The sequence below is a fragment of the Balaenoptera borealis genome, assembly GCF_965194805.1.
Source record: "Balaenoptera borealis genome assembly, chromosome: 3".
Classification (NCBI taxonomy): domain Eukaryota; kingdom Metazoa; phylum Chordata; class Mammalia; order Artiodactyla; family Balaenopteridae; genus Balaenoptera; species Balaenoptera borealis.
The window spans coordinates 27,625,810-27,653,345 of NC_138866.1; the positions used below are offsets into that span (position 1 = coordinate 27,625,810).

Here is a 27,536-nt window from a genome sequence, read left to right on the forward strand (position 1 = left end):
TTGCCTCCAATAAATTACTTTTATTGGGTGGGCAAAAAAGTACCTTCGGGTTTTTAAGTAAAAATAAAAGGCACAGTTTTCATTTTCACCACGAACTTTATTGAACAACATTTTCACCCTTTTCTTCCACTACCTTCTGCCATTTTTCAGGCCACTTCATAATTCCATCTTCCCAAAACTTTTTATCTTTTTTGAGCAAAGAACTGTTCCAGGTGCCTTTTACAGTCTTTCAGGGAATTGAAATTTTTTCCATTAAGAGAATTTTGTTAAGACCGAAATAAATGGAAATCTGAAGGTGCAATGTCTGGTGAATACAGCGGATGAATCAGAACTTCCCAGCCAAGCTCTAACAGCTTTTGCCTGGTCATCAAAGAGACATGCAGTCTTGCGTTATCCTGATGGAAGATTATGCATTTTCTGTTGACTAATTCTGTATGCTTTTCGTCGAGTGCTACTTTCAGTTGGTCTAGTTGGGAGCAGTACTTGTTGGAATTAATCATTTGGTTTTCCGGAAGGAGCTTATAATAGAGGACTCCCTTCTAGTCCCACCATGTACACAACATCACCTTCTTTGGATGAACTGGCCTTTGGTGTGGTTGGTGGTGGTTCATTTCACTTGCCCACGATCTCTTCCATTCCACTTTGTTGTACAGTATCCACTTTTCATCGCCTATCACAATTCGTTTTAAAAACGGAACGTTTTCATTACGTTTCAGTAGAGAATTGCATGCAGAAATAAGATCAAGAAGCTTTTTTTCTCTTAACTTATGTGGAACCCAAACATCAAAGTGATTCACATAACCAAACTGGTGCAAATGATTTTCACTTCTTGATTTGGATATTTTGAGTATGTCGGTTATCTCCCGCATGATATAACGATGATTGTTCTCAATTATTGTTTCAATTTGATCGCTATCAACTTCAATTGGTCTACCCGACCGTGGAGCATTGTCCAGCAATAAATCTCCAGCACGAAACTTTGCAAACTACTTTTGACACATTTGATTAGTCACAGCACTTTCTCCATACACTGCACAAATCTTTTTGTGCGTTTCAGTTGCATTTTTATCTTTCTTGAAATAATAAAGCATAATATGCCGAAAATGTTGCTACACAAAAATTCACCAATTTTGATAAGTCTTTTTTTAAACGCACACTGATATGACAGCTGTCACATACAATCTAACAATTGTTTCGAATGAAGTTAAAGACAGCTAAGTGCTACTAGAGCCATCTTAAAACCAAATGAACCTTTTGGACAACCCAATACAATTTTTCTCCTCTGAGTTTCTTCTCATTTTGATTTGCTAGCTCTTTTTTGGGGGCAAGGGCAGGATATATTTAAAGTTGATCCCCTCAGGGTTCTATGATTAGTCTTTTTCTTGGTCTGCCTGCTTTTTCTGGCAGTCTTTTCCCATTCCCCATGTCTTTTAACTGCCGTCAGGATCCTGGTATCTATAGCTTCAGATGCTGATTTCCACTCGTCTTGTGGATATACTCACCTGGATATCCTATAGACACTTTAAACTTAACATGTTCAGTTTTGCACTCATTACTTTCCTTACATATTTGTTCTGCCTCCTTAATTCTCTACCATTATTCATCCAGGCTCCCAAGCATAGAAAATCCTGATTTGTCCTTGGCTTCTTGCTCTCCTTGATCTTTTCAGCCTCGCAGATCACTGATCTGTTGCTTCTAACAGAAATAAAGCATATGCTAGTCTCTCCCTCTCTACATCACAGCCAGTGCCTAGTAGCTCCCTTGGGCCAGTATCCTCTTGTCTCTCAGCCATTGATCTGTCTTTCTCTTCAGAGTCTCTTTCAAATTGCCCCCAGAGTTACTTCTTTTTAAATGTGTGATCCTCTTACTCCCTTAGTTAAAAAACATCTCTTGTGGTTTTGTTGTCGTTGTTGCTTAGAGTCTAATAAAATGAAGTCATATTCCTTTAAAATTCCAAATTAAATTATTTCTGAGCTCTCATTCTTCTTATCCCAGGAATGTCTCCCCCCCCCCCCTTTTTGGAGGTTCTTCCTGATGCATCAGTATTCCTGGGTAAGAGGGTAGGCTCTGGAATCACACTGCCTGGTTCCGTCAGTTGTCAGCTTAGTGACTACAGACAAGTTATTTTAGCGCTCTGTACCTCTGTTTCCTCATCTCTAAAATACGCATAATAATATGGTTACCTTATATGGTTGCTGTGAGAGTTAAATGAGATAATATATGAAACGCTTCAAACAGTGCTGGCATATAGTAAGTTCTCAGTGCAGGTGGATTCTTGTCTTTATCATTATACTTGAAAAAGAAATCCAGAAAACTTAGTATTTTGGATTGTTGCTGTGGTTGTTTCCAAAAGAGATTTCTCTGGATCTCTCATCTTTCCTGATGAGGAACGAATATAAATGAAAACTGTATAACTTGGCTGAACCAAGTTCCCTGAGGTACACTCTGTGCCATCTTCCTCATTTATTTGGGTTGGGCTGCTTGGGCACAAACTGCCATCATAACCTGGCAACCCCACAGCTTGGTTTGCACATAAAGGCGTATCCCCCAGGGCTCTCGTGTGGTCCCAAGTCACCTGGGTCTAGTTGCCAGTCTCAGCTCGTCCTCCCTTCCCTTATATTCCAAGTCTTGCTCCCCAAGCGCAGCTGAATTCCTTTTCTCAGTGCATCTCCATTTTGTATCTGAGGCAACTGAAGATAAGCTAAGTAGCTTGTCCAGGATTGCTTAGTTGTGAGATTCATGCTCTTGACCACTGCACTGTACTGTACTTAGAATCAGTCACCCTGGTTTGGCCCAGGTGGTTTTCTAAACACTTTGCTTTTGTAATGCTTAACTTTTTATCACTCTCTCTCGACTCAGTACTTTTCTTATGCTGCTGCTTCTACCTAGGATAGCAGTACTTTTTTTTTTTCTTTCTGCCATGCTTACTCATTCTTAAGTAATAGCCCCTTTGCCACTCCTGTGGACTTCCCCACTCAGGCAAAGTTACGTCTCTCCTTCCTTTGCCCTCCACATATTGTTTTTTCCTCTTTTGTGGTACTTGCTACGTTGTATTGTCCAGCTCCCACATTGGACAGGGTTCGTGGAGGTTAAGAAAAGACCCCGTCTTATTTATTCTTGTGACCTTAGCTTTTAGCACACAGTCTGGAATGCCACAGATGCTCAACAAATATGAAATGAATGAAGAATGAATGATACAGAAGAACCTAAAGATGTTGGTGGTGAATTATAGTGAATTTGCTAAAACACAAAGTTTTAGCAAATAATTTTAAGCTAAGAGAAAATACAGATATCTAGAGATGGAGGAACATAGCAGAAAAAAAAAATGTGAGTATATGAAATGAGTGGTAACGGTGTAGTATATCAGCAGTTGCAGTGCTTTTCCAAATTTTCGGCTCAGGTACCTCTAATGGTAGAGGATAGGAGGCATGTAACCCTTTGGGGGCTGGGAACAGAGCCCCAAGGAGCCTTTCTGCCTCAACTACAAAATATATATGAACGTTTTGAACATACCCATGTTTTATCTTTAGAAATTTTTGCATATTTTGCATTCTATGTTATTATCTATGAGTTTGTTTTACCATGAAAATATTTTTTCTCCCCACCACCTCATCCTCTAATAACTAGACGCAGTGGGAATGTGTCCATTTATCCTCTGTCTTCTAGCACATTCTGGCATGCCCCAATGCCCACATCTGGGGAGCATGGAATGGGGTTATAGTCTAATACAGCAGCATTCTAGCTTTCTGTTTTGGGGGATAGTCTAGTCAGGAGTATTATGTCACGGAACCGAGGAGGGTGAGCTCATCTTGTTCTGACTAACGAGGCTGTTCCTGGAAGGCTGCAGTCAGTTGGAGGCACCTCATTACCAGATCGCTGGCGACCAGCTGGAGAGAGTTCACAGAAGACCCACAGGAATGATTAAGAGACTGGAGGGGCTGATGGATGAGGAACGGATAGAAATGAAAATTGCATAACTTGGCTGAACCAAGGTAGCAGGAATACACAACTGTATAAGTATCTCAAGAGTATAAACTTGATGGGGGAAGGCAATCTTTTATGGTGGGATTTTGGGGTGGGGAGAGTAAACCAAGGGTGAAATTAAGCAAAGGAAAATATAAACTAATAATCTAAAGTGTCTGTTGGTACACTTTGTTTCTTGGAACCTCCTTAGTTGGACCACTCTAACTTGTGGGCCTTTTGCTAATTGAATGATTTGGTTTTTTTAGTTTGACTTTCGTGGACTTGAGGCTGGTGCTTCTCTGTGTAGAGAATGCTGGAGACTACATCTTAACAAAGGAAACGTCTTTCTTTTGTCCTGTCTTGTTTTGTGGGACTCAGTGGTTGATATTTGGAACTCCTATGTGCTGCCGCTATCTCTTTATGCACTAGAATTCTGAAGTGGACTTTCACATAGTTTTCTTTTTTTAATTAATTTTTTATTGGAGTATAGTTGATTTACAATGTTGTGTTGGTTTCTACTGTACAGCAAAGTGAATCAGTTATACATATACATATATCCACTCTTTTTTAGATTCTTTTCCCATATAGGTCATTACAGAGTACTGAGTAGAGTTCCCTGTGCTATACAGTAGGTCCCAGCTTTTTAGAATAGCACTGTAAAAGTAGAGACTCAGTATGTATTGTAGTAACTTTAGAAACCCAGATACAGTATTTGGTCCCTGAGGTACTATCGCCTTGACGAAATCCAAGCATGATTGTATGAAACGCGTACTTTGGGAAATGATTGTATAAAATTCCTATTTGGGGTATGGAAGGCATAAAACTTTTAAATAACGGTTGAAATTAGCCAGGAGAAACATTTGCATAATGTTGCCAGTTTTATAGCCCTTTTCCTAAGAAGGGGTAGTAGAACTAGAAAAAAGTGATCTTTATGCTTTTTTGATATATAAAAATGAGTTCATTTATACAACACATTTATGTACCTTTAAGACTAAGTCATCTATACCAGAGATTGGTAAACTTTTTTTTGTAGATGGTCAGATAGGAAAGCTTTGTAGGCCATACATCTCTGCTGCAACTACTCAACTCTGTGTTGTAGTTCAAAGGCAGTCAAAGACAAAATGTAAACGAACAAACTTGGCTGTGTTTATTCTTCTTTTAAAAAACTTTTTTTTTAAACAAAAACCGGTAGCTGTCTGGATTTGGCCTGCAGGCTGTAGTTTGCCAACTCCTTCTGCAATAGACCCTTGCTCCTGAAAGCATGGTCTGCAGACCAGCAGCATCAACATTACCTGTGAACCTGTTAGAGATGCAGAATATTGTCCCTTCTCAGCTGACTGCTCTAGAGTCTAGACCATGTTTCCTGAACTCTAACATGCATAAGAATCACCTGGGGAGCTTGTAAAAGTATGGACTCTGAGGACTTCCCTGGTGGCGCAGTGGTTAAGAATCCGCCTGCCAATGCAGGGACACGGGTTCAATCCCTGGTTCGGAAGATCTCACATGCCGCAGAGCAACTAAGCCCGTGCGCCACAACTACTGAGCCTGTGCTGTAGAGCTGAGAGCCACAACTACGGAGCCCATGTGACACAACTACCGAAGCCCTCGCGCCTGGGCCTGTGCTCCGCAGCAAGAGAAGCCACCGCAATGAGAAGCCTGTGCACCACAACAAAGAGTAGCCCCCGCTCACCTCAACTAGAGAAAGCCCGCGCACAGCAACAAACACCCAGCGCAGCCTAAGTAAATAAACAAACAAACAAAAATATTGTTAGCTTATTTGAAAAAAAAAGGGTAACTTGCCTTTTTAGGGAGAAAAAAAAGAGTATTTAGAAACTTTTTCTGTGTTCCTGCATCATTAAGAATTTGGGGGACTTCCCTGGTGGTCCAGTGGTTAAGACTCTGCGCTTCCACTGCAGGGGGCACAGGTTCGATCCATCCTATATGCCGTGTGGCACAGCAAAAAAAAAGAATTTGGAAAATACTAAAAGATACAGGTAGAAAATAAAAATGTCTATAATTCAAAACACCTAGAGATGAGCACATTTTTATGTTGCTCCTTCTAGTCTTCTTTATGTAATAATATTTTAAAAATTGGACTCATGATATGTAAATAATTTTGTGCTTGCTTTTTCATTTAACATTTTATTTGTGAGTGATTCACTGTGATATTCCTTTAAAGTGTAATTTTTTTAATGCTTATATAGCATTCTAATGGATCTCTTATAGTTTATGCAGTTCTTCTCTTGTTTGTGGCTCCTTTAAACTGGTTCCGATTGCTAGTTGACCCAGGTTTTGGCTGATGTACTTGGCAAGTCTATCACCATATTTTAAAATAATTACACATACTTATTTATTTTTAATTGTAAAAGTTTGACAGCTTGTTTGATCTGGTGGCTTTCACCCATTCTGTTCTTCTGGTCTTGTTAGCATTTTGTGTTTTCTTTTTTGGTCTCCCACGATAGAGAGGCAGTAGAGTGGTCAGCAGAAGCATGGAGTCTGAGTCCAGGTTGTCTGGGTTTGACTCAACTCTACTATGTACTGTGTGTAATCTTGAGAAAGTACCTTGAGAAAATGCCTCAGTTTCCTCATCTGTAGAATAGGGATAATTGTATCTGTGTCTTAGGGTTGTGAGTTAATACATATGAAGCACTGAGAACAGTTCCTGCCATGTGGAAAGGGACTGTCTCTTTTCATTTAGTGATCAGTAGTTTCTTCTCATGTGTTCTATGGCGGCTGTTCTTGCCAGAATCCCCTTTCTGCTACACTGAGTTCATGAATATCTTTGAGTTACAGACTGACTTTACCGAACTTTGTTACTCAGTGACTTTATCTTGAATGTTCACAAAAATTTTCCGCTTACTCACAGTAGCAAATTTTACTGTTTTAAAGATAAAGTCAGCATTGTTTAACCCTGTCTTGGAAATGCATACATGGGCACAAAGGGAGCAGACTGCATAGGCTGATTGATTGGGTTTTAAAGCCCTTTGGTGGTTTCCCCTTTCCAGCTGAGTATTACCTTGATTCCTTATCAGGGCATACAAGGCCCTCTGCAGCCCAGCCCCGCCTGTGCTCTCCTTTCGTTTCTCTTCACCTTGTTCCCAGCCCCGTTAAAGTGAAACTGGGTGTGTGGTTGTGACGAGGCTCACTCTAAATCTGTGCTCTACTCTGCATCGACTGAAGGGTTGCAATCCACTGAAGTGCTGGAGCTCCCTTCTGGGGAGTGACACAGCTAAGCCCGTGAGATCGCCACTTGGCTTTTCTTGCGGACTTTTAATTGGGAAAACTTGGTCAGAGATTACCTGCCCTTGGTTATTTTTAGTGCCACAGGGTTTCCATTGTCTATTCTATACCTCTTCTTTGTTGTTTTCTGGGGGTTCTCTTTGAGAGATAAAAACCTATTCCACTGACTCTTTTTTTCTTTGTAGCGTAGGATCCCGAGACAGCAGAACAGATGCACCCTTTGGCAGCCAATTGCACCCTGCACTAGACAGAAGTCCAGGGATGTTATATTTTGGGATTATATTTCTCCACCGTGGAATTCATGCAGTTCATTCCAGAAACATTGACCCTCTGCTTCTGTGACACACCCTCGCTGAAGGTCTGATGGACAGACACTTTCTCTTGACCCTGCAGCTGTTTTCTTTCATGTGGAAGTTGGAAGACAAGGTGAAAGTGGCCAAAAGTTACCTGCTTTGGTGAATAAGTGTGCTCCCCTTGGTTCTCAGAACATGGGCCCTCGTTTAAAGGTAAGGTGACAGACTAGTTAAGATTTACTTATTATAGGGATGTAGAACATGGACTCAGTGACCAGTTTCTAAGCCCTCTCAGCAGGGGATAGCATTGACGTGCACAGTTGCAGTTAGAATTGACTTTGCTCCCAGCAGGGCAAATTTGAATATGAAGAAACCAATTCTTCATTTCTGGGAATAGACTTTTTTACAACCAATCTTCAATGTTAGGGCTAAAATTTGTTTGATATTGTAATTATAAATCTTTTACTAAAAAATAAAAAAGGCAAAGAGTTTTAGAATATGTATGTCAATCAACTTTCTAACATTCCCTTGAGACATTTCCCCTTTCCCTTTTTTGTAGGTAATGTGAGCCAAAGTTCTGTAGTATTAAGCAACTTGCCCAGGATCTTTTAGTAAGCAAGTGATATTTCTGCATTAGATAATTGGTACTGCATTCCAGTTTCCTTTGTAACGCTTTACTTTTATTTCAAAAGATTTAAAAAGGGGCCGTAAGCGTTTGTCTTTCTAATTTTATCCTCAGTAAGATTGGGTAATGCTTTTCATACTTTCTCTTACCGGTTTCTTAAATCTTTTCTCTTCCCAAATACTTCACTATCCCTATGATTCCGCTCTTTTTCATGATTCACTGTTATATGAGGTTAAGAACACTGGGCTTCAGAGTCACTTAACCTGCTGGGAGATGTTCAGCAAGTCAACTTTTCTAAGCCTAGGGTTTTTATTTTCAAGTCTCTAAAATAAGAATAATAATGCTTATTTACCGAGTTGTATTGGTGACAATTACTTGGGCTAACATGTAAAACACCTAGTACATTGTTTGACCTGTGGTAAGTGGCTCAATAAGGGGGTTGTAAGTTATGGGTTTACTACTATGAGGTGGGGTGGGAGCAGAGACAGGGCAGAGAGGGCATGACAGGTACAGTAAGAGGGCAGAAAATGCCTACAGAAGAGGTGAATCTGGAATAAAAGTGATTTGAGGGGTCACCCTAAAAGGAAACCCTGTACTCAAAGACAAAGGCATGGAAGCTTTGTGACAGCATCCAGAAAGGAGGAAAATGCAGAAGGAAGGCAAGTTTAGAATGTGACCATGGGTAAAATTGAGAGATGGGTAAGTATTGTTGGGGAGTTTTTTTGAGAGGTATTGTAGAGAAGTGGGACAGTTTATAAAGATCACATCAATGAGTGATGAATTGACAGAGCTAACTCCCTGATCACAAGGAGGCTTCACAGAGAAGAGAGGAGAGTTTGGAAAAAAGTAATAATTGGTATGCTGAGTTTTAAATAATAAAGGGAATTGGAGTAGAAATGTAGACTTGACCTTTTGGAAAAGGTCTAGGTGATCTAGATCAGTGGTGATGATTTGGTTGAGTGACAAGCGAATGGGGGAAAAAATGGACAAGGACTTAACAAGGTCAAGTTCATTATTATCAGCCATGAGGACCAAGACTATGGCTGTTCCACACCGTTCCCCCAGTATCTGGCATATTAAGTAGGTACTCAGTATTTGTTGGATGAGTTATTTTAGTATTAATTTTTTAACTCTTCATTATAAAAATTTTCAGACATAAAATTAGAAAAGTTTAAAGAACTCCCACATAGGCAGAGATTTTAAGTATGGTAAGAGAAGCCTTGCCTTTTGTAGTTCTGATGCATTTCTCATTGAATGAAGTGTGGACCAATAGAGAGGTTCCCTCAGTTTCTTACTGGCTCTGAAACAAAGGAGTAGTGATGCTGCTACTACTATTGATAATAATTATAATAATAATTAAAACTGAGAACTCACTGTGTGCCAGGCACCATTCTAGGCTGTTTACATGTGTTAACTCTTTTCATCCTCACAACACCCCAGTGAGGTACACACAGATATTAGCCCTATTTGATGGATAGGGAAACTGGCAGATTATAGAGAGATTAAATAAGTTGTCCGTGATTACCCTGTGAGTGGTAGAGAACAGATTTGAACCCAGGTAGTCTAGCTCTAGTCTAGTCATGCCCTCATCCTCTATATTATTCTCTTTGCTCTACTGTTTGACTTGAGAGTCTTGATGGCCGTGGAGAGCTATATTGAAGTCCTATCACACTAAAGGAGATGGTGTCATAGAAATTATTAAACTACATCTCTTTTTACGGCAATGAGAATTCTGAAGCTTAGACAGGTCACACAGTTGCAGCCCTGGAACTGGTCTCCAGGCTCTGACTTACTGCTTGTCAGCTGCCTCTCACAGAAAAGGCTGTTGTGGTTGTCAGAGACAGTACATAGGAATTTTCCCAGCCCTCATGATGTGTGCCATAAATTTAGCATTGCTCTATTCCTCTAAGGAGTAAGAGACTTAAGACCACAAGTCTGTAACATCACCTACATATACTTCATTTTCTACTGAGTGCTATGACTTTGCTGAGGGCTAAATGTTCACGTCCAGGGTCAGATTGAATGATGTCCAACTGAGGGAGTATTTAAGACAACTAAACTGCTGGTTTTGGTTCCACCAAGTCACCTAGTATATCCTATAAGGCACAGACAGTTGCTTTTTGACAGATGATAGCAGCTTTTCAGCATAGGGTCCCAGGAGATGAGATTCTTGTTTGGGAAAGGAGGCTCACTAGTTGTGATCTCAGATATTGAGTTAGTATATTGTCCTCTGTAATAGACCCTTTGGAGAGCAGCTTAATTCATGTGTATTGACAGTGCTAATGTTCCCTGTGTGGATTTCTTTTCTGGTAGGACTTCGGACACCAGTCTAAATAGGGATTTCTATGAAACTTGACATGGTCATTCCTCAAATTACCTACTCCCTATGGATTCCATTGGATATATTGTTATCAAAGGATCTAATGGCCATTTTTGGTCACTCTTTCTCTTAAATTTTCCCAGCATAATTAGACATAAAAGCACACTTGGTTAGAAAAAAAAAGTTGTTTTGGTCCCTTCCAAATCTGAGCATAGAAATTTTCAGCTGTCTTGTCTCTACGTTATATATTAGTGCTGATAAAAGGTGCTGGGTTTAGATAACATTGATAACCTTAATATATATTGACTTGAAAAGAAAGAATGAATTTAGTGCATTGTGGATTGGAGAGCATGTACAGTCTATGTTAAGGTCAAAACTCAGTGATAAGATAGGAATGTCAGTGTGCATTGCATTTTTCCTTGGCAGTACTGTGGGTGGTTCAAATGAGTAATAAGATTGAAGTCTTATTCTAGAGATACGTCTAATAACAGTGAAAGTTTCCCCTCAGACTCTGGCCCCTGTTTGAATTGTTCTGACCTTGGCAGGCATCACTTAGGATGAGAAGGACAGTCTCCTCCTTTGCTTCCTTCCTCTCCTTGGCCTCTCTGCTGAGCTCATCTTCCACAGGGCCCATTAGTTTGTCTGATTGGTAACAGCAAAAGAAAATGGTTTCTCTTACATGGCCATTGCTTATTATTGGGATGACCCAGAGTTCATTTTAATTACATAATGCCAACATGATGATAATAATCCTTTTAAACATTTTATATAACTATTTCTACTTAGATGAATTACTTCCAGAAGGCAAACATAAGGGGAAAGTGACTCCATTATCTTCCTTGCCTGTGTTAATTAGTACCACTTTGCATGGGGGAGGTAAACTGTCTTGGGGCCCTGGATCCAAGAAGATGAAAGCCATGCTATTACATTTTGTAATTAGAAGTGGCTGTTTGTGGTATTCCTAACGTGGTCGGTAGATTGGAAGTCTTTAGGGGGAATGATGGTCTCTCTTTCTCTGAAATGTTGTAGGGCACCTGTCAAGCTAGAGAGAGAGCAGGGATAGTAAGGCTGGAGATGGTAGGCTCAAGCCACATGCTCTGCTTTGTCTCTCTCTGAGACAGCTGTAAGGAAGAGTTAGAGGAAAAACTAAACAAGTTTTCTTTTGCAGCTGCAGCTGTGATCCTCGGCTGTCTGTTGGCATTGAAGGGACCTGATGTTTTACGTTATTGGTACGTTATAGAAAGAGCTCTCTATTATTTCTTTGTTAGGGTTGCTTATATCATTTTTTGCCTCCTAACCTCCCCCTTTCTCCTTGAAAATAGACTTAGAAATATTTCCAGGCATGCTAGAATGTACCTTCACAGAGTTGGCAGTGGAATTCATTCATTTGGGAAATATTTATTGAGTAATTATGGCCAGTGCCAGACGCTATTTCCTGTCGAGTCAAAGTCGAATAAGGCAAAAATCTGCCTCCATGGAGTTCATAACATGAAGGGGGAGAAAAGTTATAATAGATGAATGAATGCACGGGAGTTTGAGGGAGCCCAGAAGAAGGAACCCCTAACTGTGGCAGGGATTAGGGAGGGCTTTTGCCAAGTGGACAAGGAAGGGGAAGGCTTCCAAATGGAGAGAGTAGAGTGTGCATTCTTTTTACTATGTCAGGACCCAGTACATGAAGGGAGGTTGGGGGTAGGCATCGTATGTGGACCATGGTGTAGAACAAGGGTTGGTAACCTTTTTCTGTAAAGGACCAAAGAGTAAATATTTTCAGCTTCCCAGGCCATACAGTCTCTGTCACAACTACTGAACTCTGCGGCTTTAGGGCAAAAGCAGCCCTAGACAACAGTAAATAAGTGGGTGGGGCTGTGTTTCAGTAGAATTTTATTTACAAAAACAGGCAGTGGCTGGGATTTGGTCCGAGGACCGTAGTTTCTGACCCTGGTATGGAAGTTCCTCTCTTCACCCACAGAGGTAGTGACCCAGTAGAGGGTGTCTTTGGAATTCTTGCTTGACAGATGACTGGCCTGTTCCACAGTGAGACGCTGTAGTGTGTAACTGGCGGGTGGTGTGTGTGTTCTCTGTTTTACATAGGTGGCATCACAGTGTCTGTGGTTGCATTCTTCTTCACAATTAAGTTCCTCTTTGAGCTTGCCGCACGTGTAGTCAGCTTCCTCCAGAATGAGGACCGAGAACGCCGAGGGGACCGGACTATATATGACTACGTGCGGGGAAATTACCTGGATCCCCGGTCTTGCAAAGTCTCCTGGGATTGGAAGGACCCCTATGAGGTGGGCCACAGCATGGCCTTCCGAGTGCATGTAAGGGAATGTTTCTGTCTCTGTACCCACTGGGGTTTCTGAGTCAGTTGCCTTCCAGAATCCAGTTCAGTCTGTTGGTGGTGCTGGCCTGAAACGTTCATGTTCTCCAACACCTCCCCACCCCCACCCCCCAGGAACTTGGGAATTGTTGACAGCTGAAGAGTCACACATTTCTTTATCATTTTGGTTTAATAGGTGCTTAGCTTGGAAGAAGTATAAAGCTTAATGTTACATTTTCAAAATGAGAAAAATATTACTGAAAAGAGTAGGTGTTACAGATTAGGGGTTGGCAAACCATGGCCCAAGGGCCAAATCAGGCCCACTTCCTGCTTCTATAAATACAGACTTATTGGAACACAGCCACACCCATTCATCTTCCTGTACTGCCTATGGATGCTTTCACGTTTGAGGAGTTAACCACAGTTGAGTAACTTACTGTGTATGACCCGCAAACCAACAGCATTACTCTCTGGCCCTCTGCAGAAAGTTTGCTGCCCGCTGCAATGACCTCTCCACTGCAGCCTTGTGCTTAGCTCCATGGTCTGAACCCCACTAGCCCTGCCTAGTGCTTTTGTTCACTCAGTGCCAGTGGTACCCACTGACTTACCTTTACGTTTGGGTTAGCAGTGATAATATAATAAAAAATTGCAAGTAAGACAGGGTAGGCAGCATCTGTGGTTCCGAAGTGTCAAGTTGAAATGGACTCAGTGGCGTATTTTACCCCTTTCCTCAGAATACATTAAGAATTTGTTCGTGACTTAATGGTTTTCTTTGAAGCATTGAGAGAATTCGTTCCTTCTTGTGTGAGCAGGACTGTAGGAGTGGGTGGATACAGGGATTTACCAGTCACCTCCTCCCTCCCCACACTCTCTCAAGTAACACAGGAAATGATTTTCTCCCCCTGCTCAATAATGGGTGTCCCTCTTCTCCCCACCGCAGTTATTCTATAAGAACGGGCAGCCCTTTCCTGCACATCGGCCTGTAGGACTAAGAGTTCACATCTCTCATGTTGAGCTAGCAGTGGAAATTCCAGTGACCCAGGAAGTCCTCCAGGAACCCAGTTCCAACGTGGTCAAGGTGGCCTTCACTGTGCGCAGGGCTGGGCGGTATGAAATCTCCGTGAAGCTTGGTGGATTAAACGTGGCCTATAGTCCCTACTACAAGATTTTTCAGCCTGGTAGGTTGTTTTTTCTTTCTTTCTCTCCCTCCATTCCTTCCTTCCTTTTTCTTTTCTTAAACAGTGCCTTTGTTGAGATTTAATTCACATGCTATATAATTCATTCATTTAAAATACACAATTCAGTGGTTTTAAAAATTTGTAGACTTGTATAACCATCACCACAGTCAATTTTAGAGCATTTTCATTACCCCATCACCCTGTACCCAGGTTACTCGTATTTTCCCCAAATCCCTTAGCCCTAGGTAACGCTGATCTGCCTCTGTGGATTTGCATTCTCTGGGTACTACTCTACCATTTACATCGCATAAAAGTGTGATCATTACATATGTGGCCGTTTGTGACTGGCTTGTTTCACTTAGCATAATGCTTTTGAGGTTTGTCCATGCTATAGCATGAATCAGTACCTCATTTCTTTTATTGCTAAATAATATTACATTATATGGATATACCACATTTTATTTATCCATTCATCAGTTGATGTACATTTGGGTCGTTTTCGCTTTTGACTACCATAAATAATGCTGATGTGAACATTTGTGTACAGTTTTTGTGTGCACATATGTTTTCATTTCTCTAGGAGCGGAATTGCCGTGTTATCAGCCGGGTAAGTTCTTAAGGGGTAAGGGTGCCAGAATAGACCAAAGGTAAAGTCTTCTGATTTTTGAAACCTTTTCAAGTAAAAGCACCTTGACCCTAATCCTACCCTTGCTGCCAGTATGTGTTTTACTTCTTACTGAAGAGTGTCTGCCCAAGCTTCTAGCATCTTAAGAATTGAGGCCTCTATCTCAACTTTTTTTACCCCCTTGTGTCCTTTGTGCCAGATAATAGATGTTCATGTGCTTTAAAGCCTAAAAGTATAATCTCTGACTCCTGGTTCTGCAACATACCGTTTAGTGTGCTGAGACCCTGGCTGTCCTGTTTGCCCTGCCTTGGCTTCCTTTTGACAGTGTCATTAGATACTGGCCAGGTTGGTGTCCACTTTGGGAGTCAAACCATAACAAGAGGGGTCTTGAGAAGATTTGCATATATTTGCTTGAAAGGTCCTCAGTTTTCTTTCTCTTATAACAGAGGAAGCCTCCAGACAAGGTGGCTCCCAAGCCTTCTCCCTCTCCAGGTATTTCCTCCTTTGCTTCAGTGACTCACTCACAGACTCCTTTCTCACGAATTAGCATCACCTTGCTTCCTTGCCGTCAGTGGAGAACAGTTCATATCCTTATAATGTGTACCAGCCCTTTTCTTTTTAAACTAAAATTGAACTATTTACTTTGACATGATTGTAGATTCTCCTACAGTTGTAAGAGATAATACAGAGGGATGCTCTGTACCTTGACCCACTTTTCCCAGTGGTGACATCTTACAGAACTAAAGCCCAGTATCACAGCCAGGGTACTGACATGGATACAGTCAAGACACAGAACATTTCCATCACCACAAAGATCCTTCATGTTGCCTTTGGACAGCCACACCCATTTTCCCTCCCTCACCCACCTGTTTTTTAACTCCTGGCAGCCCACTAATCTGTTCTCCATTTCTTTAATTTTGCCATTTCAAGAATATTATATAAATGGGATCATAACAATACGTAACCTTTTGGTTAACATACCTTTTTTTCACTCAGCATATTTCTCTGGAGATTCATCCAGAGAAATTGAGTATATCAATTGAGTATATCAGTAGTTGGTTCCTTTTTATAGCTGGGTAGTATTACTTGGTGTGAATATACCATACTTTGTTTAACCATTCACTGGTTGAAGAACATCTGGGTTGTTTCCAGTTTTGGGCCGTTATAAATGGTGGTTTTAATTTGCATATCCCTAGTGGTTAACAATGTTGAACATCTTTTTATATGCTTATTTGCCCTCTGTGTGCCCTTTTTGATGAAATGTCTTTCACCCATTTTCTAAATGTATTTTTTGTTTTTTACTGTTGAGTTTTGAGAGTTCTTTAAGTCCTTTGTTAGAAATGTGGTTTGCAAATATTTTCTCTCAGTCTTTAGCTTTCCTTTTCATCGCCTTAACAGGGTCTTTCACAGAGCAAGACTTTTTAATTTTGATGAAGTCAATTTATTGTTTTCCTTTTATGGATCATGCTTTTGGTATCTGAGAACTCTTTGACTAGTCCTAGATTCCAGGGATATTCTCCTATGGTTTTTTTCTAAAAGTTGCATAGTTTTACATTTAGTATTTAAGGTCATGATCCATTTTTAGTTAATTAGGTCAAGATTTTGACCTTTGACCTTTTGTATACTAGGTCAAGATTTTTTTTTCTTATAGATGTCCAGTTGCTCCAGCATCTTTTGTTGAAAAGGCTAGCTTTCCCCTATTGCATTGCTTTTGCACCTTTGTCAGGGATCAGTTGGGCATATCTGTGGGGATCTATTTGTGGGTTCTCTGTTCTGTACCATTGATCTTTGTGTCTGTCCCTCCACCAATACCAGAATCTTAATTACACAGCTATGTAATAAGTCTTGAAATTGAATAAACTGACTCTTTCCATTTTACTCTTCTTTTTTATAATTGTTTTAGCTATTCTAGATCCTTTGCCTTTCCATATAAATTTTAGAATAATACTGTCTAAATCTACAAAAAAATCTTAGTGAGATTTTGTTAAGAATTGTGTTAAAATTATATAGCATTTGGGAAGAATTGACATCTTTGCTATGTTGAGTCTTTGAATTCATGAACATGGTATGCATCTGAATTTCTTTTTTTTTTTTTAATTAATTAATTTTATTTATTTATTTTTGGCTGCATAGGGTCTTCATTGCTGCGTGCGGGCTTTCTCTAGCTGTGGCGAGCGGGGGCTATTCTTCATTGCAGTGCGCGGGCTTCTCATTGCGGTGGCTTCTCTTGTTGTGGAGCACGGGCTCTAGGCATGAGAGCTTCAGTAGTTGTGGCACATGGGCTCAGTAGTTGTGGCTCGCAGGCTCTAGAGCACAGGCTCAGTAGCTGTGGCGCACGGGCTTAGTTGCTCCGCGGCATGTGGGATCTTCCCAGACCAGGGCTTGAACCCATGTCCCCTGCATTGGCAGGCGAATTCTTAACCACTGCGCCACCAGGGAAGTCCTGAATTTATTTCTTTAATCAGCGTTTTGTAGTTTTCAACATACAAGTCTTATACGTGTTTTGTTAGATTTGCACCTAAGTATTTCGAGTTTGTTTGTTTATTTTGCAATTATTCACTTATTTTTAAGGCCTGCTTCACTTGTAGGTTCCCAGGGGGGTTCTAGGTACTATATCTATAACTCTCAGTTCTGTTTTCTCCAAGTTTTTCTGTCATTCTGTTTAGTGCTTGCAGTGGTTAGGAGTTTGTAAAAATGAGTTCCCAAAAGTTCATTTGAATTAATCTCTTTGTTTTCTTCTTTCTCTCTGCCTCATAATGGTATTGTTTATCCCTAGGAACTGGGCAGGCACCCAGCTTTCTAGGACTCACTGACTGGGTAGATCTTTGTGCCCTAAAAATCACCTCTCTGACGTTATGTTCCATTGTCTTTGTTCCAGGAATGGTGGTTCCTTCCAAGACCAAAATCGTGTGCCATTTTTCTACTCTCGTGTTGACCTGTGGGCAGCCACACACTCTTCAAATAGTGCCCCGAGATGAGTATGACAACCCTACCAACACTTCCACGTCCTTGAGAGATGAGCACAATTACAGTCTGTCCATTCATGAGGTAAGCAGGCTCCCATCTTGCCCTGCGTGCTCCCACCTGTCACTCTCACCCTTTCTAGTTCACTTCCATCCATCTCCTTCTCCCTGACTGTTGTGCCTGCCTTCCTTCATCTGACAATACCTATCTCATTAGTAACTGTGAGACTTCGATTAGCTCGTAGATAGGAAAGTTCTTTGTAAAGAGTAAATTACTGTGCAAACAGGGAAAATTATGTGTGGTTGGCGATGCTTTGTTTTCCTCCTGTAGCTCGGTCCTCCGGAAGAAGAGAGCGCTGGTGTCTCATTCGAGAAGTCAGTGACATCCAACCGGCAGACCTGCCAGGTGTTCTTGCGGCTCACCCTGCATTCTCGAGGCTGCTTCCATGCCTGCATTTCATACCAAAACCAGCCAATCAATAATGGCGAATTTGACATTATTGTCCTAAGTGGTGAGTTGAGAGAAGAGCTGTGATTTAGTCCTCTTCTCAGGCCACTTGTTCTTTGCACGTCTGCACTCTTCTGACCAACCCCACAAATATTAGATATTTGAGCCAAACTTGGTTTAGAGCCCTGTGGACTAAAGGTCTAGTGATAGGTAACTTTCTCCCCTGTCTTGCACTTTAAACCTTATTCCTTGTTATACTTCAGAGAATGAGAGGAATATTGTCGAACGCAATGTGTCCACCTCAGGAGTGAGCATTTACTTTGAAGCTTATCTGTATAATGCTGCCAACTGCACCAGCACGCCGTGGCACCTCCCGCCCATGCACACAAGCTCTGCCCAGCGCCGGCCCTCCACGGCTCTGGAGGAGGAAGATGAAGACTCACCCTCTGAGTGCCACACCCCTGAGAAGGTGAAGAAACCGAAGAAGGTGTACTGCTACGTGTCACCAAAGGTTGGAACTCCCATTCTTGCCCCCTGCCCGAGCCTGCTTGTAATTGGTATTTGGTTACAAAATCCACAAAGCAACAGTCTGAGAATCAGAGCGAGATCATTGCCTTGTCAGGGTTCAGGGATACTGAGGAGGCTGCTGCTTCAAGTTGAGCAGAAGGCCGTGCCTCCTCTCCTGTTGCCCGTGTCTGGTTTGGCTGGATAACATCTCTGTCTAGAGAGTCTGTGCCTTGGTACTTTAGAGCTCCTGTGGCGTTCTGCTGTTTGATTGCTTCTGGGAAGATTTTTCAAGGCATGGCTCTCAGAGTTTTAAAGAAAGCTACTTTTAACCATTAACAATTTCTCACTAGTGTAAAAATTACTGTTGGGCCCTTGTACTGTTTCAGAACAATTTGATCTTTCATTCTGTGATTTGTGAAACCACAACAGATGTCATGATCCGGGTACAGGATTGGAATAGAGAAATTTTGGCAGAGACAAGGAGGTGAACTTCCCAAGGCCCCTGAGCTAAGAGGCGCTTTGTCTTAGGGGTTTTCTTTTTTAGTATTTGTATTTTGCTTATTCATACAAACCTCAGAAAAATGAGACTCTTGAAACATCCCATTACATTCCTTTAATTGCATAACCAAAACTGAGTTCTAATTCTGTTCTACTTTAGAACACTTCACTATGTACTATTCATCATTTAAAAATCTAGCCTTAATTTGGCCTGGGGGAATGGCAGAGAGGGAAATGGTGAGGTAGAGATAAAACAAGATTGGCTGTGACCTGATAATTGTTGAAGCTGGTGACGACTTCATTGTACTGTTTTCTCTTCTTTAGTATGTGTTTGAAATTTTCTTTAATGAAGAGTTCTTTAAAAATCAAGAAAAAAATCTGACCTACTACATGTTCAGATAGCAGGGTTTTTAAATTATTTATTTATTTATTTATTTTTCAATATTTTTAAAAATTTATTTATTTTATTTATTTATTTTTGGCTGTTTTGGGTCTTCGTTGCCGCACAGGGGTTTCCTCTAGTTGTGGCGAGCGGGGGCTACTCTGTTTGTTGCGGAGCACGGGCTCTAGGTGTACAGGCTTCAGTAGTGTGGCACGCGGGCTTAGTAGTTGTGGCTCGCAGGCTCTAGAGCATAGGCTCAGTAGTTGTGGTGCACGGGCTTAGTTGCTCCGCGGCATGTGGGATCTTCCCGGACCAGGGCTTGAACCCGCGTCCCCTGCATTGGCAGGCATATTCTTAACCACTGCCCCACCAGGGAAGCCCTACAGGGGTTTTTTTAGATTGAAAAGTTATTGCTTTGTCTTTTCTTTTATTGTAAATGGCAACAGACCTCTTTATATTCTTACATAAAGGATTTTTATGAACTTTTTTGTATGAGACTCCTCCCATCCCCCACCCCCTCTTCCCCAGCAAATCCTTGGTGCCATTCAAATAGAGATAAAGCAGTGGGCATGGGCCACTGGTGTTCCCTGTCCACTGACTTGGAAGAAGTCTCTCTGAGCAGCATCTGGCTAAGCAGAAGGAGATTTTGATTGTCTCTAGGTGAAATGTTCTCTACTTGTAAAGTGAAAACCTGATCTCAGATATTTGGAAATGGTAGTCAGACTTGAGTATTAAGATTATGAAATATCTGTGTGAAATTGCATGGTGAGAGTAATACTTTAAATTTGCCTATTTTAAGATAGAGTTGATGTTTTCTATTTGATTTCAGTCCTAAATTATCTTCTTTGTTCAGAGAGGAAAAGGGTTATCATGAGAAATGTAGATGGGGACTGATATTTGAATTACTATACCCAAATAGAACCTCTTTATTTATCATTCACTTCATTTTCTATATGTTGGTCCTCCAGCAATTCTCAGTGAAGGAGTTCTACCTGAAAATCATTCCCTGGCGCCTTTATACCTTCCGAGTGTGCCCAGGAACAAAAGTAAGTTGAACCTTACATCCGGTTCATGTAGAGCAGGCTTCAGCCTTCAACATCTCAACCTTTTCTTTTTCCCTAGAAGGACTTTTGGTGTTTCTGGAAGTTCTCATTGTGCACACAGGATTTATTGCCAAATAAAGAAGGAGTTGTTACCTCCTCGTGAAGGATGTAGTTCTAGGAGGACACGTGCCTACAGAAACAGCAGTTGGTAGCAAGTCAGAATACTTCAACAGTTATCTTTTGCCCCTAAGGCTAAGTTAATGGAGAGGGTGCTGGTAACTCTGACCTGAGCTTGGCTTCCCAACGTGCCAAAGATAGCTCTTTTAGCACCAGTAGTCTCATCTATTAAAAAAATTAAAAAAATTTTTAAAAAGTGGGTTTTTTTTAAACTCTTCTGAGGTTTTGGAATCTAAAGGCAAATCATTTTCCTCCAGCCAGTTTGCCCAACCTATTCAGGTGCTCATTTGCTATTTTACATATCCTTCCTGCTTTCACCCTTCTTATATTTTATGTTGGAAAGTCTGTAGTGTTGCCTGTGATCCTTACTAAAGGTGGTCTCTGTGACTCGAGTAATTTAAAATAAAATCTGAATCGTAGAGCATTGAGGTGAAAAACAAGGAGATGTACTCCTGGTAGGTACTTACTTGGGGAAAACAGACTTAACTTGTTTTTGTTGGTTGGTGCAGAGGGTAGGGATGTGAAGGTTTTTTGCTGGATTTGAGCGCTTTATAGATTAACTCCTTTTCTTTTTTTTGTTTTCCTTTTGTTAGTTTTCATACCTTGGCCCTGACCCTGTCCATAAGCTGCTCACACTGGTGGTGGATGATGGCATTCAGCCTCCTGTGGAGCTCAGCTGTAAGGAGAGGAACATCCTAGCGGCCACGTTCATCCGCTCACTCCATAAAAACATAGGTGAGTTTGGACAGGGATTCTGACGGGGTAGGCAGTGACCCCAGATATCTGGGTGCCTGAGGGTGTAGAGGTGGCCTGCACAGGTGTCTTATAATGAGGCTGTAATCATGATGGATCTTGCTGCTCCTTAGGAGGCTCTGAGACCTTTCAGGACAAGGTGAACTTTTTCCAGCGAGAGCTTCGGCAGGTACATATGAAAAGACCACATTCCAAAGTCACCCTGAAGGTCAGCAGACATGCCTTGTTGGAATCGGTGCGTAAAGTTTCATCCTTGTCAAAAGTTGTCAAAATTTTCCAACTAGAAACCTCTGTGATATTTGGTTATATTCTGCAGGTTATCTTTTTTATGAAACCCACATCTCTCTCTTCTTTAAACGTATTAAAGACAGTGTTCTATGCATTTGATTATACTGAATTTGGGGCAGATTTGTTGGAGGTATGTTATTGAAAGGAGAGACTAGTTGACACATTGGCTTTAAAATCAGACTGAACTAGCTCCTGAACAATTTCATGGAACTCCTATTAGTTTGAACTAATCAGATTGCTTCCCTCCTCTTTGCCTTCATTATTTCATCTGTAAAATAAGAAGAGAAAATGCAGACAGATGACTATTTAACTTAAAAGCATTAAGGGCAGGTGGTAAGTTGTTGTTATAGAAGAAAGTTCCTGTTATTGAATCCCGGGAATAGAAGAGCTCTTGTGGGATTAAAAGGAAACGATTTTTGTCGTCACTCTGGCCTGATGGAAAAGGAACACCTGATGTGTGTCTGTCTCCACTACATAGACACTGGCATAGTTCTTACGTTCCTTGAGAATGAGAAGGCCTTGGTCCCTGTCCAGAAAGTGTTTGTGATGTTTAGCTCTGGTAGGTGCTGCTGGAAACCCACCTTCTCCTTGTGGCATGGCTTCCTGTCTGAACCTAGCCTTGTGGCTAAAAATGTCTAGCGGATAGACTGTACTTTACTGAAAACCAAGACTCCTTGGTTCTCTTGCTGACAGCTTACTGATCTGAGCCATTGTTACTTCTTTATTTAAGAGTTTTCTCATTAATAAAATGAGGATTATTAAAAAAAATAAGTTTCAACTTTCCAGTTAGGCAATGGTGTAAATATGAATTAGATTATTTTTGTAATTTTAGATTTCTTCTGGAGATATTTACATTTTAAATATAAGGTGGTAGTATTAAAGCTTATTTATGAGTAATATATTGCCTCCAGGTACTTGTGGTTATTACAAGGACAATGGCAATGTTCTTGTGTTTTTGTCTTTAACACCCAAGAGATACCGGCCAGTGTTCTGACAGTTTCCTTTCTTTTTCTTTCACTGCTTTTCAGTCTCTGAAAGCCACTCGGAATTTCTCCATCTCAGATTGGAGCAAGAACTTTGAAGTGGTTTTTCAGGACGAAGAAGGTCAGTTTTGAGATTTCATATTCATCTTTTTTAACTCTCCTTCCCACTCCTCCTTGTCTCCTTACCCCGCATCCACAAAAAACAAAAACAACCCCCCTACACATACTCGCCACCCCTGCCCCAGCTTCTTTTTCCCTGGGAAAAAGAAGTCATGAGTCAAGATAAAAAGGGTGGCATTTACTGGCTAATAGCTTGGTAGACCTTGTAAAGCACATACATACAGGGACTTGGAGGGAGAGTTTGAAGCAGAAGGGCAAAGTAACCTTTGTAGAGAAATGTTGGTTTCCTAGGATCTCTGATCTGTATCCCCACACTAGGAGGCATTAGCTTAGTGATCAGAATACCTTTAATCCTACAGAAAGAGGGGATTTCAATAAAAGTCCATAGCTGAGGTGGGATGGAATGGGGGACACCAAGGTGGTGGAATGCAGGAAGTAAGGATCGGAGAGTATAAAATGATGAATAAATGAACAAAAGTGATAAGAGGTGGTAGGCCAGACTCACTTTTTATTTTTATTATACTTTCCAGCTCTGGACTGGGGAGGACCTCGCCGGGAATGGTTTGAGCTAATCTGCAAAGCACTATTTGACACCACCAATCAGCTCTTCACCCGATTCAGTGACACCAACCAAGCGTTAGTGAGTCTGTGACTTCCGCGTGGGTGGGAGGAAAATGTGGATTGTGTTATAGTGAAGAGACTAATAAGAGTTTGAACTAATCAGATTGCCTCCCTCCTCTTTGCCTTCATTATTTCATCTGTAAAATAAGAGAAAATGCAGACCGATGAATATTTAACTTAAAAGCATTATAGTACAGTGGCTATTCTACTCCTTAGTGTTTTAATAATTAAGCCACTTTTCTCAAAACATACCTGAAGCAATTGAACTCTGTACAAGATCTCTCTCTTTTTTTAATATTTATTTATTTTTGGCTGTGTTGGGTCTTCGTTGCTGTGCACGGGCTGTTCTGTAGTTGTGGAGAGCGGGGGCTACTCTTCGTTGCGGTGCACGGGCTTCTCATTGCAGTGGCTTCTCTTGTTGCAGAGCATGGGCTCTAGGTGTGCGGGCTTCAGTAGTTGTGGCTCACGGGCTCTACAATCGTTGTGCTGCACGGGCTTAGTTGCTTCGCGGCATGTGGGATCTTCCTGGACCAGGTCTTGAACCATGTCTCCTGCATTGGCAGGTGGATTCTTAACCACTGTGCCACCAGGGAAGCCCCTGTACAAGATCTTTGACTAGGTGGAGTAGAGAAGTTGACTTTGGCTGAAAGAAGTTCTGGTTTAGGGAAAAGGCATTATATCATCCAGTGATTAACTTCCGTTTGCAGCCAGGGACGATGAAATAAATATAAGATTCTTCAACTTAATGTAAGTCCATCTTTGCCCTTTATCCTCCAATCACTTTTTTTTTTTTTTTTAATAAATTTATTTATTTATTTATTTTTGGCTGTGTTGGGTCTTCGTTGCTGCGCACGGGCTTTCTCTAGTTGCGGCAACTGGGGGCTACTCTTCATTGCGGTGTGCGAGCTTCTCATTGCAGTGGCTTCTCATGTTGTGGAGCATGGGCTCTAGGCATGTGGGCTTCAGTAGTTGTGGCACACATGCTCAGTAGTTGTGGCTCGCAGGCTCTAGAGTGCAGGCTCAGTAGTTGTGACGCACAGGCTTAGGTGCTCCGCGGCATGTGGGATCTTCCCGGACTAGGGCTCGAACCCATGTCCCCTGCATTGGCAGGCGGATTCCCAACCACTGCGCCACCAGGGAAGCCCCCTCCAATCACTTTGAATTACTCAGTGGTGGCTACCAAACAACTAATGCCATTTGGATGGGCTCTTTGATCTTAACACTGAAATTCTTGCTCCCTTGGGATAGAGTTGGGGAGGGAGGATCTTCACAGAACTAGGCTTGAAGAAAAATGGCCCAGGGCCTTTTAATCTTTCTCTTTGACAGGTGCATCCCAACCCTAATCGCCCCGCTCATCTGCGCCTAAAGATGTATGAGTTTGCAGGGCGCCTGGTGGGCAAGTGTCTCTATGAGTCCTCTCTAGGAGGAGCCTACAAGCAGTTGGTCCGAGCTCGCTTCACCCGTTCTTTCTTGGCCCAAATCATAGGACTGCGTATGCATTACAAGGTAACTCTTAGGTGTGCATTTTCTACTAAGGCCCCTGGCCATTAACTCTGGAATCTCTCCACCCTCAGCTTATTATTCTTAAGGTTGAAGGGGTAAGTGGTTCCAAGCAGTTACAAATTTCGTTTCTGGGTAAGAGTAGTCATGTTCTGTTCTGTGTCTTTCTGTTTCCTCAGTACTTTGAAACAGATGACCCAGAATTCTACAAATCTAAAGTTTGTTTCATCCTCAACAATGACATGAGTGAGATGGAGCTGGTCTTTGCAGAAGAGAAATATAGCAAATCAGGTCAATTGGATAAGGTGAGAAAGAGAACTGAAGCCTGTGGGTCCCATTTCCCAGCCTCCTCTAGAGCAGGGCTCTCTAGTATAACTTTCTGCAATGATGGAAGTGTTCTCTGTTTGTGCTTTTGAGCACCCAGAATGTGGCTGGTATGACCAAATAACTAAGTTTCTAAATAACCACATGTGACTAATGACAACCATATTGGAGAGCATAGCTTTGGGGCATTGCATCCTACACTGTATGGTCTTGGCCTATTTAAGTGGAGCCAAAGACACGTATACCCATCCATCCCACCCATTCCTACTTTCCAGTAGAGAAAGAACTGTAAGTGATAGTGAAGTGTCACTGCACAAGCAGCTTTGGAAGGGATGACAGTGTCTTTCTTAACATTAGGGGCAGGGATGTAGATGACTCCTATTTTAACACTGTGTGTATATATTTTTAAACTTTTTACTAGAAAATTAATGGCCAAAAGTATTTCTGATGAAAATGTCATTTTGTTTACATACTGAGGTTAAATAATATCAAATGGTAACGATGAAGCTAAAGTTGCAGTCATAAATAATTGAAAGCAAAATAGCGATGACTGAAAATTTGTGATCACTGATAGCACTGAGCTGATAATCAGATACCTTTGTGAACATTGTGGGGATCCCAGCTGATGGCCTTTGCACGTGTGTGGGCGGAGCCTGTCTTCCTGACCCAGCACTGCAAGGTGTCTAGAGTCAGTGGAATACTGAATTAGGGTCCACAGGCCTAGGGGAGTACTGATTTTAAATGGATTTAATATGAATACTAAATCTTAGTAATTTACTACTTAGGCTACTAGTTAGAAATGCTTATACACATAAAATAAAAATATCCAGAATTGTGCACAGTAACAGAAAAAAAGTCTTAACACATTTGGATCCGTTGAGAATCCTTGCTCTGGAGCAAAGTTCCGTCCCTACCATGCTGTCGTCAGAACCTTAAAATCTGATCTTGTAACTAAATGGAGGCCTTCACTACTCACCTATGAAGACAACCATGGTCATTGTACACAGGTTTTCTGGGGTTGTGGCATTAAACTGTGCTTCAGGGCTTCCTCAAAGCTCCCTTAGGAGTTATTTATTGGAAAGAGTGTGCCAATTCTATTTGAGAATCATGCAGTTCAGCTTTTTCTTTGCAGATAGAAAAATCGGGAGCCCAAATATCTAAGTGACTGAAATCCTGTAGCAAGTTAGTCTCCAAGTATCAAGCCGTGGCTTTTTCCATTGACTCACATTGGAAATAGAAGAATGTAGGGAACATCTATGCCCATCTTAGAATTTTTGAGACCTGAAAAGACTTCTTCACTACTTATATGGTTTTATTTATTCTCAATTGGCTCAGGGGTTTAAGAGAAGAGGTCAGTAATGGTTCAATTTTGGATCATAGAAATGTTAAAATATTGCTAACAAGGAACCATAATATCTTCCTGTTGCATCACCACTGTTTGACCAGGTCAGAGGAGACTTACTGAGAGACCCACTTCAGAAACAGTAGCGAGGAGAATATATAGCAATAGCAGTAGGAAACCTTAAGCTTAGTAACTAAATAAAACCAAGTGTGTTGAAAACCTGAACGCACAGCAGGAACTTGTGACCATGGTGGAGTTCAATAATGCTGTGTTTGTGGGACATACTGGGCAGATGTCATCTTATACCCTCCAATCCACATCCTCTCCCTGTCTTCTGCCTCTTCTTTCAGGTCGTAGAACTTATGACAGGTGGAGCTCAAACCCCAGTCACCAACGCGAATAAAATCTTCTACTTAAATTTGCTGGCCCAGTATCGGCTGGCCAGTCAAGTGAAAGAGGAAGTGGAACACTTCCTAAAAGGTGGGATCCTGTCTACTCTTGGCTTTGAGGTGAAAATACTTGTATCCATGGTGTGGATATGGCTTTAACTTGGCTACTTTGTTTCAGGCCTGAATGAGTTGGTCCCTGAGAACCTTTTGGCTATTTTTGATGAGAATGAGCTTGAGGTAAGTGCTTACAATTGACACCCCCTATTCTTGGCTTGCTTTTTATTATGCCTACAGGAACTGGATTACTGCACCTTCTGTTATGAGATGCAGTAGGAAAGCCCTTTAAGAGTTGGTTTTACTCTTCCATGCATGGACCCCTTCTCCAGCTTTTAAAAAATTTGAATGTGAAAATTAGGAATCAGCAAATTACTAATTATGAATAGTAATAATTAATATTATTCATCAAATATTATTGATACTGGTCAAGTAGTAAAGAATGTTGGTATCCTGCACGGTCTTTGTAAATCCTATGACCTTTAAAGTTGATTTAAGGGAATAATAGAATTTATTTGTTCAAGAGACTGTTTATTGAGTGTCTTCTATATGCCATGTGCTTTTGAGGAACTGGGGAGCTAGG

The 27,536-nt window shown here is 41.3% G+C and overlaps 1 protein-coding gene across 9 annotated transcripts in view; it reads left to right on the forward strand.

The window, feature by feature from the left end:
* The window catches only part of AREL1 (apoptosis resistant E3 ubiquitin protein ligase 1), a 47,502-nt gene that overhangs the window by 9,756 nt on the left and 10,210 nt on the right, over positions 1 to 27,536 (forward strand). For 5 of the 9 annotated variants that reach the window (XR_014242288.1, XM_082383880.1, XM_082383878.1 and 2 more), the window contains exons 2-17: positions 7,389 to 7,709; positions 11,610 to 11,670; positions 12,533 to 12,759; positions 13,699 to 13,936; positions 17,440 to 17,609; positions 17,856 to 18,036; positions 18,236 to 18,483; positions 20,328 to 20,405; positions 21,173 to 21,314; positions 21,446 to 21,567; positions 22,649 to 22,724; positions 23,254 to 23,363; positions 24,671 to 24,850; positions 25,024 to 25,149; positions 26,861 to 26,990; positions 27,078 to 27,136. Coding sequence is in view for 8 of the 9 variants with exons in the window: in XM_082383880.1 (XP_082240006.1) it covers positions 11,655 to 11,670; positions 12,533 to 12,759; positions 13,699 to 13,936; positions 17,440 to 17,609; positions 17,856 to 18,036; positions 18,236 to 18,483; positions 20,328 to 20,405; positions 21,173 to 21,314; positions 21,446 to 21,567; positions 22,649 to 22,724; positions 23,254 to 23,363; positions 24,671 to 24,850; positions 25,024 to 25,149; positions 26,861 to 26,990; positions 27,078 to 27,136 (2,103 nt within the window). In the remaining variant the exon portion in view is untranslated. Of the gene's footprint in view, positions 1 to 6,208; positions 7,201 to 7,388; positions 7,710 to 11,609; positions 11,671 to 12,532; positions 12,760 to 13,698; positions 13,937 to 17,439; positions 17,610 to 17,855; positions 18,037 to 18,235; positions 18,484 to 20,327; positions 20,406 to 21,172; positions 21,315 to 21,445; positions 21,568 to 22,648; positions 22,725 to 23,253; positions 23,364 to 24,670; positions 24,851 to 25,023; positions 25,150 to 26,860; positions 26,991 to 27,077; positions 27,137 to 27,536 lie in introns of those variants that run through there. The other 4 variants (XM_082383881.1, XM_082383879.1, XM_082383882.1 and 1 more) reach the window with 4 other exon arrangements.